General features: G+C 33.8%; 2 protein-coding genes across 3 annotated transcripts in view; one reads left to right on the forward strand and one right to left on the reverse strand.

Annotated features, from left to right (window-relative positions):
- Positions 1 to 6,589, forward strand: part of LOC117109965 (centrosomal protein of 55 kDa-like) — an 11,442-nt gene extending 4,853 nt beyond the window's left edge. The window contains exons 5-9 of the mRNA XM_033252477.1: positions 401 to 580; positions 854 to 1,015; positions 2,191 to 2,331; positions 4,129 to 4,245; positions 5,700 to 6,589. Coding sequence (XP_033108368.1) covers positions 401 to 580; positions 854 to 1,015; positions 2,191 to 2,331; positions 4,129 to 4,245; positions 5,700 to 6,035 — 936 coding nt within the window. The 3' untranslated portion in view covers positions 6,036 to 6,589. The remainder of the gene's footprint in view (positions 1 to 400; positions 581 to 853; positions 1,016 to 2,190; positions 2,332 to 4,128; positions 4,246 to 5,699) is intronic.
- Positions 6,590 to 7,631: 1,042 nt separating this feature from the next.
- Positions 7,632 to 20,267, reverse strand: part of LOC117109896 (follistatin-related protein 5-like) — a 30,522-nt gene continuing 17,886 nt past the window's right edge. For both annotated transcript variants that reach the window (XM_033252356.1, XM_033252357.1), the window contains exons 4-12: positions 18,678 to 18,896; positions 17,509 to 17,622; positions 16,868 to 17,074; positions 16,159 to 16,328; positions 15,320 to 15,437; positions 14,762 to 14,908; positions 13,861 to 13,989; positions 12,061 to 12,335; positions 7,632 to 11,622 (exon numbers count right to left, since the gene is read on the reverse strand). In XM_033252356.1, the coding sequence (XP_033108247.1) occupies positions 10,693 to 11,622; positions 12,061 to 12,335; positions 13,861 to 13,989; positions 14,762 to 14,908; positions 15,320 to 15,437; positions 16,159 to 16,328; positions 16,868 to 17,074; positions 17,509 to 17,622; positions 18,678 to 18,896 (2,309 nt within the window). In that variant the 3' untranslated portion in view covers positions 7,632 to 10,692. The remainder of the gene's footprint in view (positions 11,623 to 12,060; positions 12,336 to 13,860; positions 13,990 to 14,761; positions 14,909 to 15,319; positions 15,438 to 16,158; positions 16,329 to 16,867; positions 17,075 to 17,508; positions 17,623 to 18,677; positions 18,897 to 20,267) is intronic.

The raw sequence follows: 20,267 nt of genomic DNA on the forward strand, positions 1-20,267 counted from the left end.
GGGGGGCGCCCCCCCCCCCCGGGGGGGGGGGGGGGGGCTTCAGACCACTCCTTGAAAGTTTATATGTGCTTATATCAAAGTTGAAAAGAAGTAATGATTGAATTGATGTTGTTGTTCAAGGAACTTACCAAACTTGCTCCACAGTACATCACCCAGTGACTTTCTGCAGTTCCAACTCGTTCTATGAGGACTAGGGCAGCCTTCAGAGGTGACTTACAGATATCTAGAGTGAAACTCAAATATTTCAGACGCTCTTTGAGTTATTCTGTCCCTAAATTATAAAATTTATTACTGACTATTCTGAAAAAAATGCAACAATGTATAGTTAAAAATAAAATATCATACATTGATTGAATCAATGTCAACTTCGTAAACTAAATAAACATTTTTCATTTGATAGCTAAGACATTTACATGAGAAATACCGTAGGCAAGAACTTTTACAAAACTTATTGGAAGAAAAATGTCAAGAACTAGCACAAAAATTATTAGAAAAATCAAGACAAAGTGGAAAGACTGTAGATTCCAAGTCCGATTCAAAAGAAGATATCAAAGCTAAATCATCAACAGATACTTTCAAGGTAGGAATTACAGTATCGGTAATAAATTAATCCAGTTTCTCAGGTATAAGCCCACCTTTGGTATAATAATAATAATGATGATGGTGATGGTGGTGGTGGTGGTGGTGGTGATGGCGGCAGCGGCGACGACATTCTTAACAAAATCTTGTGGGCCAATGACCCTCAAAGTAGAGCACACCTGGCTTTAAACAGTGTTTTGTTCCCCCATATTTGAATGTCAGTAATAGAAATTGTTCAACAATATATAACTATGTAATTTGATTAATTGTTTAGGAGTCTAATCATCATGGAGCTGGGTCATCTGATCTGCCATTAGATGAGCAACTAAAAGATTTAGAATATCGCAATGCGAGTCTCTCCAAACATCTCCAGCACAGTCAAAAGCAGAATAAAGATTTGAGTGACAAACTTAAATCAGCTGAGAAAAATTCACAGGTATGGTACTTTGTCATATAAATACATGTCTAGATTTTATCAGTATAACTATGCAGTTCATGTATTATAATATAGCAGCATAACAAAAACAATAAATTTTTTTAATTATATCATTTATTTTCATCCGCCAGTACGTCATATTTTTAATCTATAATCCAGTTTTCCACTAGGTAAATTTATTTGCTCAAATCATCATTCACATTTCTATCGGCCAAGCCTTCAATTAGACGAATTCACTGTTCCTTGAGTTTTTTATTTCTGAGCTTTGATTGGTTGTTTTTTCCCTTTTTCCTAATTGAAAAACTCTGATAAAAACGTGTATGCGCATGAACCAACCCTTTTGGTTTGCGCGATCAATTTGTAGAAAACAGGCTTAATACATGCCTACGGAGCTTTGAGCTACTAGTACTAATTTGTTTCTTTTTCTATACCAAAATAATTCATAATTCATAATTTTATTTCACTTAAAACGTAATGAGTCTGTTAGGCAAAAAAGGGAACATATTCCTGTACAAGATGCCTACCAGAGAATCAATGATAATGGCAAAAACATAACAATAATAATAATAATAATAATAATAATAATAATAATAATAATAATAACAATAACAATAATAACAACAACAACAGCAGCAACAACAATAATATAACAATAAAATAATATAATAATAACGTAATGAGTCTGGTAGGCAAAAAAGGGAACATATCCTTGTACAAGATGCCTACCAGAGAATCAATGATAATGGCAAAAACATAACAATAATAATAATAATAATAATAACAATAACAACAACAACAATAACAATAACAGCAACAACAACAATAATAACAATAACAACAACAGCAACAATAATAATAATAACAATAACAACAACAGCAACAACAAGAATAATATAACAATAAAATAATATAATAATAATATTAATAACAATAATAATAATAATACAGATGATAATAATAATAATAAAAATAATAATAATAATGAATGAAGATCAAATAATAATAAAAATATTAATAATAATAATGAATGAAGATCAAATAATAATAAAAATATTAATAATAATAATGAATGAAGATCAAAATATTGTATTGAAGTGAATTTAGTTAGTTATTATAAAGTTAGTTAAAATAAATAAGCATATACTCTAATAATATGTTTTCTTTTTCTGTATTAGATATATGAACAGCGGTATCAAGAATTGCTAGAGACATTTCAGGCAATGACAACAGAGGTTGACACCAAATGTGAAAAATGCTTAGTTAAAGATGATGCGATTGAAACATTCAAAATGCAAACTGAGCATTTGAATGCCCAGGTAAATATATGTAGAATTTGAATGTTGCTAAAACATAGTATAGTATTGTTGAACAAGCAAAAGATTTTGATAGATAATTGAATTTATTTTTGTACGACTTGCAAAGTAGTTATTGTTTGTAGTAGCAGGCTGATCGAATAAAGGGAAATGAACATCTGAATACCCAGGTAAATGTATTTCTAGAATTTGAATGTTTGCTAAAAAGTAGTATAGTAATATTAGTAGGTAAGTAAGTAAGTTACCAAGTAGAAGATTTTGATGGATAATTGAAAATCAGCTTTTGTACGAGTTGAAAATGTCTTTACTTGTGTTTGTTGTAGTAACAAACTTTTTTCTGTCATGTGATAGTCACTTTGGTATGAAGAAACTCCTCCACTGTGTTTTTTAATTGTACACTCAGAGACACACTATCTCTGCTATATATATCAAGCCCGTAGCCAGGGGGGATTCGTTGGGTTCAAACGAACCCCCCCCCCATTTCATGAAGTGCCCTTTCAACAAAGGCTGGCTAGCCTACACTTTAGGCCTAGCCTGGAGCCTATCATCATTAAAAGTCCTATTTTAATACCTGATTGTCAATGTTAGGCCTACCTAGTAACATAAAAAAATTTATGGCCCCGAAACCTTGTCTTAGAAATACCGGTATGGTGTCCGGCGGGGGATAGTTTCACCTGTGTATATATATATATATGATTATAATACGCTACAACCAACCATACAAATTTGTCTTGGATATTTTTGTTATTGATTGTCTTAAGTGAGTATAGTATGATACAACTTCCAAAGTGCTATATAAATAAAAAATAAAGAATAAACCATACTGGATTCTTTGGAGTTTGTATCATGCTACTGTTGTTAAATTACCAATACTGTAGTACTAAAGTAGTAGTTTTTTTTTTTGTTTTTTTTTATCTTTTCCCAACTCAAAAAATTACCTCTTTAATATATACAATTTTTTTTAATGTATGTCCTCTCAAATCAATTAAATAACACCTGTAAATGCTTAGAATGCTGGACCCCCACCGGGGTTTTGGCTCTGGACCCCCCGGGGGGCCCTGCCGGCCCCCTGACTCCAGCCAATGGTGCTCGCAAGTGCCCTTTCAGTATCAATATACAACCTATAACACATTAACTACAATGTACTGTAAATTCTGTAGTTAACCTTCAGAGAACTTTATTTTTAAAAATGGCCTAATTAAGTATCTTATTGTTTTCGTTAAATTAGACAACGTTTAAATGTGGTTATATTACGCTAGTTTGAAGGTTTACTGTAAGCTAATCAGTTACACTTACTATACATCTTTATGGTTAGCATTAAGAGAACTAGAACGTCGCTCCATTAAGAGTGCCCACCTCCCCCCATATGCTTAAATACAGAATTCACGAATGCAGGCGATTTTTTCTTCATGCTCGAATGTGGGTTTCAAGGAAACTTTACAGACGCATGTATACAGACATCAATCAACATTTGGTTGCTCAACTCAAAAAAGGAACTTGTAATGTTCGTTAGAAAATGAAAAAAAATCTATTTTATAATAATAATAATAGGTCAATTTATAAGGCGCAAATAAACAAGGTGTCAGCACCAAATAATAATAATAATAATAATAATGATGATGATGATGACATTGTGTGTCACTGGTGCTGGGAACAGTCACAAAAGTGGGAGGCCAAGCTCCCCAGTAGAAAAAGTGGGTGGGCCAATGGCTCCTTGGCGCCCCCCCTCCCCCGCTTCCACCGCCATTGTTATTGGTAGGTACTCATTATATATATATGTATGTGTTTTTATTTTTAAAGTTGTCTGTATTTCAAGAAGACGAAAAGCACACACGAAAAGAAATATCAAACTTGAAAAAGAAACATGAATCTGAGATTGACCAGTGGGCCAGAAATTACTCAACGTTGAGTGATGAGGTAAGACCACAGTATAAACATTCATCTGTGTTATTTATATACACTCATGATATGTTATTTATGATTAAAATTGTTGTTGTGTTAGAAGGTAGAGCATTTAGATACATATTCAATACAGACACAGAATAAGAAACAAACAGGAACTAACCAAACAATGAATCAAACATTAATACAATACAGTGAATTCATATACAGATACATATTAAGATATAGACACAGATACATATTCAGATACAGACACAGATACATATTCAGATACAGACACATACATATTCAGACACAGTAACAGACACAGACATATATTGAGGTAAAGACACATACATATGCAGGTATAGGCACAGATGCATATTTAGATATAGACACAGATACATATTCAGATATTATAGTCATACATATTCAATACAGACACGGAATAAGAAACAAACAGGAACTAACCAAACAATGAATCAAACATTAATACAATACAATGAATTCATATACAGATACATATTAAGATATAGACACAGATACATATTCAGATACAGACACAGATACATATTCAGATACAGACACATACATATTCAGACACAGTAACAGACACAGACATATATTGAGGTAAAGACACATACATATGCAAGTATAGGCACAGATACATATTTAGATATAGACACAGATACATATTCAGATATTATAGGCACAGATACATACTCAGACACGGATACATTATATTCAGGTACATACAGACGTATATTTAGATACAGATACATATCCAGATACAGACAGATACATAGTCAGATATAGATACATACACATATTCAGATACAGACACATATTCAGATATAGACACAGATACATATTCAGGTACACACAGATGTATCATTAGATACAGATACATATTCAGATATAGACACAGATACATATTTAGATATAGACACAGATAATTCAGATACCGACACAGATACATATTCAGATATAGACAAAGATACTGTACATATTCAGATACAGACACAGATACATATTCAGATATGGACACAAACACTTATACAGATGTAGACACAGACAGATATAGACACAGATACATATTCAGGTAAACACAGATGTACATTTAGATACAGACACAGATACATATTGAGATATAGACACAGATACATATTGAGATATAGACACAGATACATATTGAGATATAGACACAGACAGATATAGACATACTTTAGATGCATATTTATTCAGGTACACACAGATGTATATTTAGATACAGATATATATTCAGGTAAGAGCACAGTACAGATACCTACTGTACAGATATAGACACTGATACAGCATAAACACGACCATATTCAGATTGCTATTAATCTGTCATATAATGTTCGTTTAGATAAAACCTGAATTTTGCTGTAGTTTTTACATGGACTCCTGGTGATTTGGCCTGAATAATGTATATGTATTTATTATCAATAATTATTCATTTTTTAAAGTTGGAGAAGATGAAAACCACACTTCAAGCCCAAAAGCAACATTATGAGCGTAAGTTAAGATCTATGGTGCAAGTGCAACCAGTTCTTGAGCCATACCAGTACAGACGGCCAGATAGTATGGACATGGGTAGGCGACGCCCTGTGGATGTTTGTGACGAGGAACCAGCACCCTCGAATCGTCATCAAAATCCTGCACCACCACTTCAAAGAACAGCACGTCTCCAAGATACGGCTCCGTTCATGGACATGCTTGAGTGCCCACGCTGTAAGCGTGAATTCCCACCTTCTCAGCAGAGGGAGCATGCAATACATGTGAATCGTTGTCTTGACGATTGATTGGAACTGAAATGACCCTCTAAGCTGCTGAAAATTTAATGAATCTGAATGTGGATTTTAGCTTGTTTAAAATGCGGTGCACACTTAGACTTAAAGTGTGCAGAAAACAAAAAAGAGCCCGCTAAAAAGTAGATGATAGACATATTGGCAGGGCTTCATGAGGTATTTTAAAATTTAAATTTAGTGCAGGTATCAAACTTAGATTTTATTAGGTATGCTCATGTCCATTCGATTGTGATTTCATGTTATGTAATATATTTGTTGGGCAGCATGAATAAGTATGAAATATTAATTAGTAACATATTGCTTATATTTTTATGTAGTACTGTATATAATTTTGTCCTATCTGGAAAATATCTTTTACTTATGTCTACATGATATCAGACAGTAGTCTGTCTACATTGTCAAGTATTTTGTGACAAATGTGTTATTTGCCCATATATAGGCATGATGATGTCATCACAAAATATATGGCATGATGATGTCATATCACACCATATATGGGCATGATGATGTCATATCACACCATATATGGGCATGGTGATGTCATACAACATATATGGGCATGATGATGTCATATCACAGCATATATGGGCATGATGATGTCATATCACAACATATATTGGCATGATGATGTCATATTACACCATATATGGGCATGATGATGTCACATCACACCATATATTGGCATGATGATGTCATATCACATCTATATATGGGCATGATGATGTCATATTACATCATATATGGGCATAATGATGTCATGTCATATCACAGCATATATGGGCATGATGATGTCATATCACAACATATATTGGCATGATGATGTCATATTACACCATATATGGGCATGATGATATCATATCACACCATATATTGGCATGATGATGTCATATCACATCTATATATGGGCATGATGATGTCATATTACATCATATATGGGCATAATGATTACATATCAAACCATATTATTATGGGCATGATTTTCACACTCATATATTTATTGACAAACCAAAGATATTTGTCACATAAAAAATTGTACTAATATTTATATTATTTGCATGCTTAAATATTAAAGTTTGAGACAGGAATGTTCATTAGTTTTGGTTTTGTGTATAACCCATATTAAAATGCCCTTCTGATATTTGTGATTGAATATTATATTTGCGATATGTTCTATTTTAACTCATTTATGAGTGATTTATGGTGATAGGCTTATGTAACTAATTGCGTGTATTATTTTGGTCAGCAAATTTCCCATGGCGCCGGTGGTGGGAGGTTATGGGCGGTGGGCCCCATATATGAGCGTATTGTGACTTCTGAAAGGCTAAGTATACAATGAATAAATGTCACCTTAGATAACCCGCTGTAAATACTGTATACATTCGGTCCAGAACAGAAAATAAGATCTAGAAAATTTCTCATGGTAATCACAGTGCAGTGCTCTTCCTTTTTCGTAGTACCTGTATACTGGGAGAAAATTCCCTACACTTTTTTTAGTGTAACTGCATATGTCGCTGAAAAATTAGTCTGTATTGTGAGAATGAGGCATGAGCTATGTCAAAATAAAATGAAATAAGCACAAAATAAACTGTGTAATGGTTACGCGTGAAACAATCATATTTATTCGTTTTTTTCTTAAGAGTACAAAACAGCCATTATAACATACTTAAGTATAGCTTAGATTTTTTTATTTGTTTGAAAGTGTCCATCTGTTTGGGATATCGCACTTCATACTTTACCACTAAATTTTAAAATTAAATTAATACAGCTATACGAACAAACTATTGAAAAGTTTATTTTTCAAAGAATATCGAACCTAATCTGTAACCATGGAGATATAAATCATGTGATATTCTACCTGCATGTTCGAACCATCTTGAAAACGTCTAAAACAAGACGAGTTAGATTCTACATGGAGGTATTACTGTATATTATTACCATAATACCTCCATGTATTCTATTAAAGACGTCTGAAACAAGACTAGTTCAGATTCCTTTGGAAACGTCTGAAACAAGACTAGTGTAGTGCAGATAAATCTGTGAAAACGTCTACAACAAGACTAGTTCAGATTCTCCATGGAGGTATTATAGTATTACTTAGTATTACTATAATACCTCCATGTATTCTATTGAAAACGTCTGAAACAAGACTACAGTAGTTCAGATGCTCTTGAAAACGACTGAAAAAAGACTAGTTCAGATTTTCTTGAAAACGTCTGAAACAAGACTAGTTCAGATTCTTTTGGTGATACTTGAGGTATAATTGATTAAACCATTCTACCACATACTACCATGAATATACAATTTATTACAAGCATACAATCTACACCTGTGCCAGGCTAATTGAACATTTTATCGTATATTATTTTAGGCCTATTAATTGGGAATTATTAGTTTCCCAAAATTCATTGGTTCTCATATATGTTCATCTTCATCGTATTCTCTTGTAGGCCCTATTAATTATTGTTTCGTTGAATTGCCTAATGTTAATATGTGTTTATTTTGCGTATAAATGCTTGTTGTTACGATCATGTGCCAGTTTACTTTCAACTTTCACGTTCGACATACTGGCTACGTTTCTATTAATTTCTAATTTTAGACAAATAATGATAAGGTGAGCCATACTACTACAATAAATAATGCAAAATAAGCTGTTTTGAAATTAGGTAAAATACTAACACCCTTTCCGTCTACACAGTACTTCTTTAGGTGCTTGTGTTAATAAACCTCTGAATTAGTCTCTAAAGTGCGACTATTGCATTACTAAATTTAGACATCGTACACTGATCGATCAGCTAGAGTTCGCGTTTGTTTCACAAAACACATATTTACATAGGCCTACCTTTATGGTCTTTTTTTGGGACCTTAGCGGATAGGTCCATTAAACTGACCTTTCCAGAGTGTCAATCAAACTTAACAACTGACCAATCAGAAAGGGTCAGGAATACGCGCGTGTTGTCCCACAAACGCATGTATTTGCGTATGTTTTTTTACACTGCCGTTTTGGGGGACCTTAGCAACAATATCCAAGGGGCGGGGCTTAGCGGAAAGGTGCATTAGGTTATGTCCCCCTGGATTAATCACTATATCTTATACGTTATCAAAATCATACATTCCAATCGATCACTTAGCTTTATTTCATCGTTATGGCAATTTTAGCACCAAAGATTAAATTAATTTGCCAAGTTTTAGGATCTATATATACAGTATCAAAATGAGGAACGCCGATTCTCAAATAGTATCGGTTAAATAGATTATATATTGACGTCAGTGTACTTAATGTTTTAAAATATTAAAAATCTGGTGGGAGTATACGAATCTTGAATTAAACCTGCATTCACATTGGATTCAGACCGCGTTTCCAATGCACTGAGCGCCAACGTCTCTATTCTTGCATACTGATCCGAAAATTCGGTGTGAATGCGCCTTAAGTTCTTTAAAATTAAAGTTTGATCATTATTACAAATAGTAAATGCATTCTGTTCACATCTTTGATATCTTCCAAGTATAAAAGTAGTGGTGATATAACACTTATAATAATAATAATAATAAATATATTAAAATAATAATTATAATAATAATGAATAATAATAATAAAATGCATTCTACTGTTTGATTCTGACGAAGTTAATGTTAATTAAACGCATTATCTTTCAGATTAATAATATACTTCAAAGTGATAACAAAAGGCACTGTTAAAATAATATACCGAGAAATAATGTAGGGAATGTTGTATACGTAGGCCTCATTTATCAATATTATGAAATATTAATTAAGCCTGATTTCCATTTTTAAAAAAATCGCTACACGCTATCGCCGACTCCTTTGGCGACGCTGATTGGTCAATTGGATCAGGGCGCGTTCCCGATTGCGTTGGGGACAGCTACGCGTTGCAGTGAAAACGTTGTAGCGACTGTGTAGCGATTCTATGGAAACAAGGCTTAAAATGCGCGCTACCTAATTCTAGGCTACTACACTGATATTTATATATTGAAACTTCAACTGGTTCTTTTGGTTATTCCATATTATTAAACGCATCATAATAGTTAATACATCATTATATACAAAAATATTGCGTAAAGCTAAACCTTAAAAAAAAATTACGAAAAAATATAATCGTCAGCAATAAATTGAATGAATAACAAAATATATTTTACATAAATACATACGGTACAGTTTTACGTTGCATAAGTCATATAAGTAAACAAGCAGTTTTTGAAATTGAACGTACATACAATTCATCGACTTAGTTCCTTTTACTTCAAAGATGTGTAATTTATGTACATAACATTTTTACACGCCATTCGAACCCGACGAATTATGCGTGCCCATAAAAATACTGTAAAGAGAGATTTCGAAAACTAAATAATTGAAACATTATGAAAACCTAACCTGAATTTATTTGTTTTTGGAAAGTAAGTCTAATAACCACAGGAGGATAAAATATCTTGTAATGGTCTAGTGGTGCTTTGGAGCGTCTTTTTGGTTTAGGCCTGCAGGCCTACTGCCCTACTGCGTGCCTCGTATTGCCGGCAATATTTAACACTAAGGTTTGAATTTCGTAGGCTATTATATTTACAATTTTTGCAAAGCATTTTTTAAGTACAGACAGGCTGATAAAATATTCCTGATGTCCAAAAAATATTGAGCAATTCTAGCAGAAACTTACTGGTTGAATGACATTACCATATTTTATTTCCCCAACATCACAATGAACTTTTTGTGATCTTGTATCAAAAATAAGTAAACTTTCTCTCATAGGAGTTGCTAGGTAACCATCTAGTAGACCGTCACTGACCACATGTCGATTATGCTCGTTCGGGGGCCAATCATCTGGATTTATTGGTTGTCCGTTAACAGTTATGACTTTCAAAGCCCCTGTTTTCAAGTTAACAAATAGAGCTTCATTATCTTCCCTTGGAGTTAAAAGCATATCGTACGAGTCACGTGTGACAGATGGAAAAAATGCAACATCACTGATAATGATATTTGCACGAATTTCAAAATGCTGTTCAACCTTGCCCAGTTCAGAGATAGTTTGAACAAAAATAGCGCCTTCATTATAATCAATACTAACGAGGAATTCTCCATTCGGTGATATCTTAGGCACACCTTTAATATGTTCATTTACTTCGACAACTTTTTCAGTAATGTAATCTATAATTAACTGTTTTCCAGTGTTTGAATTCCCGCAACTTACGACAAGATATCCCCCGAACGATACGTACGCGAGTGCGTGTGGTACGCATCCGTGACTCACAAGTTCTAAAGTACTAACTTTCTTCATAGATTTCAGGTCAATTTTATCTAAGCCCAATTCCTTGTCGTGATGAGCAAATCCATATTCGAAAAATCCTTGCCCGGGAATTTGCTTGGGCGGAATATAAAGGCTTTGAATGCTGTCGTAATGGTGTTTGGTTGGTTCCATGTGGATAGGATGATGGGCTTGGAACTTACTCGCTTCTGGTATGACTTGGACAATGCGCATGCTCGGTTGGTCTTTCTTTCCCCAGCTTACAAACCAAACTTGGTCTAAATGTGCCACGTACTGTAACGAAACAGGTTTTGTCTCCGTCTTGATGTACTGGAAGTAAACATAAGTATTTATTATATGAAAATGCGATTTAAGATTTAAGATTCCCTTTTTGCATACGGAACGAAAATAGGTCAAGTGGTTCATCAAGAACAAGAGTAAAATACAGAATACAGTGAAGTACTGTACAGAACAAATTAATTAAAAGTATATTCTTCCACAAATAGATATAACTTCTGATAGGACGTTAGTGCTAGAACAACAAAAATCCCTTGTATATATCAAATTTGCTGGCAGATCATTTTAAGAAATTACATAAATCTGCTGAAACTGTATGATGAGTTTTAATGGAAATTATGTTTGAGGTTTATCTGGATTCCAGATATCTAGGCTGAATAATATAGAGATGTTTATATTTATGTTTTGAAATTTAAAATTCACTGTGAAAAAATGCACAGTGAATATGTAAACTGGCTATCTGTACTGTACCTCAACTATCTGTTCGTTCCCTATAGCAACCACCACTATCCTGTTCTCCATTGGCTGTGTAGCGTATATAAAACGATTTTGAACTTCAACAGCGCCTCCCCATACGCATCTTAATTGCCCAGTCTTGTTGAAGACGTTGCAAAGTTTCTCGTTCGTATTTGGTATCATATCATTTGACAGCTTTCTAAGGTGACCCTCACACGTGACCGGGTCAATAGACATTATACCATTCTTGTGAAAAACATAGAATAGGCTTCGAAGGGGATCATGTGATACTGAAAAATAAATGAGGCATATTTCTAAAATGGAACAAATTTGTATGATTCATATGGTATGGTTGGGAACTTGTATTTTAATTTTTTTGTGTAAATTGATCTCTAATCGAGTTATTGTGTCTAAATTATTTATTAGGCCTACATGACTCCGATATAATGCATCAATGAATGAATACTTGCATTCAGATATTTTTTTAAAAATCAATTCGTGAAATAGAGCGTGATAAATTATGTCTATAGAGTTCGTCATTTTTTCGACATCATTGCAGAAGGCAACCAATTTAGCAAATGCATTATAGAACACACAGGTTGCCGAAACCAATTTTATACTCGTGTTTAAAACATTCATTCGATGTTCGATATCACCGCACTTCGTTATTCGTAACCTTGTCGGGGGAAAAATAACACAGTACAGGTCTTCGAAGCTTGCTTTTAGTTTATTACCGACAAGGGTTTACTGTTGTTTGTCGTGTTTTTGTAATTATTTGACTGTTACTAAAGTAACAAAGTCAGTGTAATGGAGCAAATTGCAATCTATCGGAATGCTTATGTCTGTTTCCGGCAATGTACTCTCGATTGTCGTAAACACGTAGATGTTTTTGTGTATATTGGCCGTATTCGACTGGTCGTTCTTCGTTAAACCACGCCCACATTGCGCAGTGGTAAAATCCTACTTAACGAAGACGACCAGTCGAATAGAAAACTAGTAAATACTCGACAAAACAAAATGGCTGCATACACGCTACGTAATCAAGGCTGCTTCGGATTGTGGCAGTATGGGTTTTTCGTAAAAAAATGTTTTCAGCCAGTTTTTGAATTCTGTTAGCCTACAATTATTGACTTCATTGTGGGTAAATATTATAATTTTTATTTTCTGAAATTTAATCTAAATTATATTAACGCAAATGTTGTTGCTAAACTGACCAATCGGCCATTTTTTTGGTCACGTGCATAGTTTAACGCTGATTAACGCATTTTGTTGTCAACGAAGTCTATTTTACGAACCAGTCGAATGAAAATAATACTCAACGAAAATTCGTACTCAACGAAATGAACCAGTCGAATAAGCCCATTCGTTTAAAGCCGATTCACAACATTGAACGTTCAAACACTTACTTGGTTGTTACACTTAAGATCTCGTAATCCTTATTTTACATTACTTTGCAATGTTGCATAATATTGTTTGAAGGTTCTGAAAAGAACTGTTGTTGTCGTTGAGAATATCTCGACTTTTCAACTGAGTTGCTTCAATCGTCTTCAAGGGAATAATAGGCCTATCTGCAGAAATACCAAAAAAAGTGAAATACTTATATGTTGTTTAATTATAACATATAAGTATTTCACTGTTTTGGAATTGCATATATTATTCTCTTGAAGACAATTAAAGCAACTCAGTCGAAACGCCGAGATATTCCCAACCAGCAACAACAGTTCTTTTCAGAACTATCTGCGGGTGTACCGCAAGAATTAATATATATAATGTTGCATATTATTATCTAGTTTCTGAAAAAAAATACCGTCTTACATATTGCTTCTTCTTCTACGAGTACTGCGTTAACTTCTTCTATACCAATATCATTCCTAGCGCTGCAGATAAATCTACCAGAATTCTCAGTTTTACTGTCTTTGATCGTTAACGTCCTGTTGTTTAGTGCTGAATGAGATAAAATAAAAGAATACAAAGTTTCAGACGGAGAAACAACATTCAATTACCAAGCATATAATGTTTAACAATTTATGGTGACGAGTTGATGTTTGAGAGAGTCATTGGGTCTAAAGGAAGTAAAAACAGGTTAATAAAGAACTTCTCACACATCACACTGGGGTCATCTTTCTAATTAATTAAATTTATATCTTATTAATGGATGTGCTCTTACTGGGCACGTGGCTCACTTGATACTGTATTTAATTTGCGCCAGCGGAGGTGATGGTCTATATACAGCGTGATCTTTTAAGCTAGTTAACTTGTGCATGAACCTGATGTACGGGACCAACGGCCTAGACATCTACTCTGAATTACGCCACGCTATATTTTCGACTTGCATTTCAGTCACGGTTAAAACACAAGGGTAGTAGTCCTGTTGGGATGTCAGTTCCATTAAGCTTCCACACCCTTGAATATTGTTGCTAAAATCTTTTAAACGTATATCATACACTCATAACATTGTGTTTGTGGGACATGCGCGTATTCCTGACCTCTGCTATTGTAACAAGTCACTTATTAAGTTCGACTGGTACTCTGGAAGGGTCCATTAAACCAAGAATCAAAGGATCTCAATTGTGCAGCGCAAACAAGGTGGCCATTACCAGTTCATAATTAACGCTTTCTATAATTATTCGAGTTCAGCTTTTTAATTGGACTCTGCAGAGCTTTTGGTTTCTGCAATAAAGCTTAATGATATACGGTAGGCCCTATATCATTTTACCTGCAACTTCATTTTCCTTTAGTCTTAGTCCATTTCGCTGCCAAGAGATCGTAGGTTGTGGTACTCCCCAAGCATTGCAATAGAACTTAGCCGTCGTTCCAGTTGCAACCAGCTGGTTTTCCGGGCAGACACGAACCGTTGGTGGAACTGTAACCAAATACAGTATAGCATTTTCAATATTATGATTTAAATATTTAACAATTTTTTAATATATCAGCTTTATTGCTTTTACCCTGTCTCTTATACACATCTTGATATCTTAGGAACACCTTTAATATGTTCATTTACTTCGACAACTTTTTCAGTAATGTAATCTATAATTAACTGTTTTCCAGTGTTTGAATTCCCGCAACTAACGACAAGATATCCCCCGAACGATACGTACGCGAGTGCGTGTGGTACGCATCCGTGACTCACAAGTTCTAAAGTACTAACTTTCTTCATAGATTTCAGGTCAATTTTATCTAAGCCCAATTCCTTGTCGTGATGAGCAAATCCATATTCGAACGCAAAATGCATAAGAATAATGATGATCATGATGAAATAAAATGTATTTACCTTTTACGCGTACTGTGTATGTTTGCGTCGGTAATATACGGCCACGAATGCTGCACGTATAATTTCCAGCATGCATTGTAGTTACAGGCGTGAAATACAAATTGCCATCTCCATAAATCTAAAACAATAAAGAAGATGATATAAAGTTAGTATATTAATAATTCAGAATAACAATGGACGCTTCCTAACCAAATAAATTTCGGTTTAAATAAACACACGTTCTTTATATAACGAATACAGTATATTCAATATTGCATTAAGATGTTGCAGAATTGTAGATTATTTGATGAAGAGTTATTTTTATGCTTTTTACAGCCAACAAAGATTATCGCAGTATGCGCATCATACCATGTGAAGTCGTGCCAAAACTACAGTAAATGAGGTTTCATTTCAATAATGAGAAGAAAAAAAACAATTTCACAGTACAGCATACACAATTTAAATCCAAGTCCGATGGGTAAAACACTGAATATACAAACACAAAGATATAATCCCACTCTTTGTTTGACTTTTAACAAATACCGTACCAAAACCTGTGCCAATGTTCTTTCACTTATACTGCTGCCTTCTTGGTAACCTGCAGCTTCCAAATAACATAACTACTTCTAACTCTCTTAGCAACTTTAAGTCACATTTTCGGTGGCTATTCAAATGTGTTGCGCCTTTGATCTTGTTTGGAGTTGGCGCCATTTAAATTTGAGATATTGTTATTATTAACAAACAACATTTTAGTTTATTTAACTGATAAACTATTAACCTTAGTGAGTATTCTAACTATGTTTCTTAGCACTGAAAACCACTCTGATTTATGAAAAATAAAATTAAGATGAATATTTCACCTGAATTCCATCAATGAATTTAAGTTGATCAAGTGCTATACCATTTCGCGTCCACACAACGTCTGGTGTTGAATCTCCGCGAATATCACATCCTAATACTAGTCTTTCTCCAGCAGTGGTTATGGTTACCTTGGTTCGAAGACTCTCATCAAGTTCATATCCACCGACTCCTGTTGGAATTAAAATAATTGTTTATTTATTCCTATTCTGTGCCGCATATAACCGATAATACATTGCAGAAGCGCATATTTGGTGGATATCGGCGCTACAGGTATATATTATGTTCTATTCTATTCTATACTTCTGATGAAGTTTGTTGCAGTTTAAACCGCTTGTGTTCGGATCACTCGCAGCTCAATGGACCAAATCCCCCGTCTCAACACAACAATCAAAGAACAAAATTTATCAAAATATTTGTTATTTGTTTCATATATAATTTAACAGCGCAAAGGATGAACTTAAGATAAACATACACGTTTGATACTTCACCTCGTTTAGGAAGTGAATTCTGTTTTTGGTCGTGAGAAAAATCCTGTTACTTCCACAGGAATTTGACTCAGGACCATGGAATTAATTGGAAGACAAGCATCATAACCACCAAGCTTCACCTTATTCTACTACTCGTATCTGCAATTATTAAAAAATTGTTTATGCCAACATGTACACAGACTGATCAGAGGTTCGTTTTGAGAAACAGTGAGTGACGTACCGAATGCTTCGAAGAATTCGGCAGTAGACCACTTCCCATCACCGTCTGATTCATGCTCTGCCAATACATCGGCCATCGTACAATGTGTTGAGATCGGCAACAGTTCATCCCTCGTCATAGAAACTAATACTTCATTTTTACTTATGACGTCATCTTGATCCAGATCGTAATGATTAAATATTAGACCCAGTAAAAACGTTTTAGAAACTGAAAAAAAAGTAAATGAATCATTATATATTAGCCATTATAGCAAGAAAATGATAATTGTGTGACTGATTTGTATGGGTGCTTGCGCGCGTCATTGTCATTTGTCACTATGGACACGCTGGATGTGCGATCAATCAGTATGATTGTTTAATCAATACACGGTAATGTAGTAATTGTTTAGCCTGGTCCAACCAGGGAACAGTGAAATTTTCCGACTGAATATGATTCCTTTTAACCTCGTGTTTGCAGTCTAGACTAAATGGGCAAGTCCGTGCTTACTGTTGACTGCCAGGGGCTCGCATCTGCGAGGGTAAACTATTTTGGTAGAAATAGGCCCATTTTCAACGCCATGTATCATTATCACGAATTATAATATTGTTAAGTGATGAGGAAAATATGGTTCGCATCCGGGTAACTCAATTTATTATACTTACCTTTGTAATCACTAATAGTCGTATCTATGTGCTGGGGATGTTTAAATTGCGTCGTATAATGCTCAAGAACGCGACTTTTAAACGTCTGCTTGTTAATACCAGAACACGTAACACCTGCAAAAAAAAAAAAAAAAAAAAAAAATATGACAACATTTTACATAACTTTATCACACCAATACCTATGGCAGAATTCATGGTGATAAGAGCTGTAATTAGGCCTCCAGGAATACTTAACCCCAAAACTCGTATTTTTTACATTTGTGTGTGTGTGTGTGTGTTTTTTTTTAATGCGACATTTCCTTTATTTTGTTTTACTTTCAATTCTGGTTTTATTTATTTATTTCAGCAGCCATGCACCTAAAATTAGTCAGTACACACACTACCATTATTTAAAAACAAATTAAATTGCAAAATTAAAAATACTCTATTATTATTCCATGCTGATTTTTTCACTCTCCAAAATTAATTTTGTTAAAGTGATTGGGTGCTCCAAGTCCTATATGATCAAGACCGATGGCTGATGACCCGAAGTGTTAGTGTTGCGTATTCCTCGAACATAATAATATGCGATCCACTTTCCAATTTAAATTGGCTGTCACTACAGTAAATGTGATGACTACTTCTTTCATTAACATATACATCATCTATCTGTACGAGTAACAAAAGGGTTGTACAGTTGAAGGTTGATTTGATAAAATTTCAGTCAATAACAATTATAATTTTGCGCATGTAATTCCAAAGGAACTCCTGTTTTACAAAGAAGCGATTTTTACCGTATACTTAATTTGCTACTTGTCTGATGAAGAAAACAACCATCAATATAATATGTAGGCTTATATTAAAAACAAAAATGATATACAGTTTGCATGTAAGTTGTCATGTACAACAATACTCGATTAATGTATTGCATTGTTTGTTTGTTTTTTAGTTTTCAAAGCTAGATCTTACGTGTGTTCTCAAGCATTTTAAAGTCGTGAATTGGTGTACTGAAAATCACCCTCTATTAAATTTTTCAAAATTATAAAAAAAAATGGAGAAAAAATAAAACTATAATCAATTTAAGTCTGAGTGCCATTTCCGGCCATCCAACCTGGCCCCTCTATTCCGAATTCCTGGATCCGCCACTGAAAATGTTAGGTCTACAACGGTTACATTTCATTTAAACTTACCTCTATTAAAACATTCATTATTGTGATGAACCGAAATTTTACTATCGGTTACACAAGCTGTTTGGTGCAAGTCGCAATGATTCTCATACCATCGATTGTCCGAGCCACATGTAGGATTCAAGTGGACCGGACATATCGTAACGCATGTACATTCTGGTAACCCGGACTCATCTATGGTACACGTTGAACCTTGAGGGCAGGTCACCCTACGACAATCATCTGGGGAAATTATGATCAATAGTTTATTCATTTTTAATTCACATACACTTACATTTCGTAACGCTGAGTAAGTTGCTACTGCGCGTGATTGCACAACATGACGCAGTTGTTAATTTTCACCCAGTGTTTCGCTCAAACGTGGAAATGCGTGAAGCGTGGTGTAAAGTGTTAGGTGATGCATTGAATATAATATTTTAAAAAAAATGGAATATAGCCTTGAAAGAGATATATAAGCATAGGCCTACACATATACACACTTGACCGTTAAATATCGCAACATTGATTAATGTAGTACTGTGTTAGATATTCCATGTACGTGATAAATGTCTGTTTTATTAGTTGACATGCTTGTAGAAACGTTAATTGAAGTAGAGCTATATAAGACTCTAGGCCTCGAGGTCGCAATGTATTTATGGAGACTACAAGGTTTGACAAACGGTAGGGGATGAAATGAGAAGCATTCAATGATGTCGAATTTTGTTGAATTTGAAAGAAATGTTGAAAACAATGTGTGCGCACCTCTGTAGCCTTTTTGATTTATTACCAATACTATCATCATCGTCAGCAACAGCAGCACCATCATCATTCTCGTTATTATTGTCACTATTATTATTCCTGTATTATTATTATCATCATCAATTATTATTATTTATTAATATTAAAATTAATATTAATATTAATACTAGGCCTATTATCAGCATTATTTAATAATTTATTATTATCCTTGTTATACATTTTGATTAGTATTATTCATATAATGAGAGCAGTTATCAATCACATACATTTTTATTACATCATTAATGACTTGGATTATTTATAACAGTGCGTGTTTTATATATATATATATATGATTATCATACTTATTCATTATGTTCATAATGTAGCATTACTGAGGTATAATTGGTTAGTAGGCTTATCATTTTATCATTATTAAGGTATACGGCTATCCCAATTTACGATGGGGCTTGAATAAAGTTATGAATAAGCCTAAGAACTAAAATAGATGTGAAAATGAATATTAACATGAATGTATTGTTGTTCAGTATTTTAATGTATTTTATGCCTTCTATTTTTTATACTATTTTTCCCGTTTTTAATGTTTCATATATCATTTTACATGTAATTTGGCACCTTGCCACGATTTGTAAATTGAGACTAAAGAATAAAGAATAAAGCATAAATAATAGACATGCAATAAGGAAGATATTCTTATAGAATTCCGAGCCGAAATGAAATGATAGGTTACATAGCTAAAGTGTATATTGCCCTATTGTGTATTATGTACCGTATATTTTCTATTGTTATATATATATATAAATCATCAAAGGTACATGTACAGTGTTTAAATAACTCCCTTCAATATCATATATA

The sequence above is a fragment of the Anneissia japonica genome, unplaced genomic scaffold (assembly GCF_011630105.1).
Source record: "Anneissia japonica isolate Jap-2015-1 unplaced genomic scaffold, ASM1163010v1 scaffold585_len4108843_cov191, whole genome shotgun sequence".
Classification (NCBI taxonomy): domain Eukaryota; kingdom Metazoa; phylum Echinodermata; class Crinoidea; order Comatulida; family Comatulidae; genus Anneissia; species Anneissia japonica.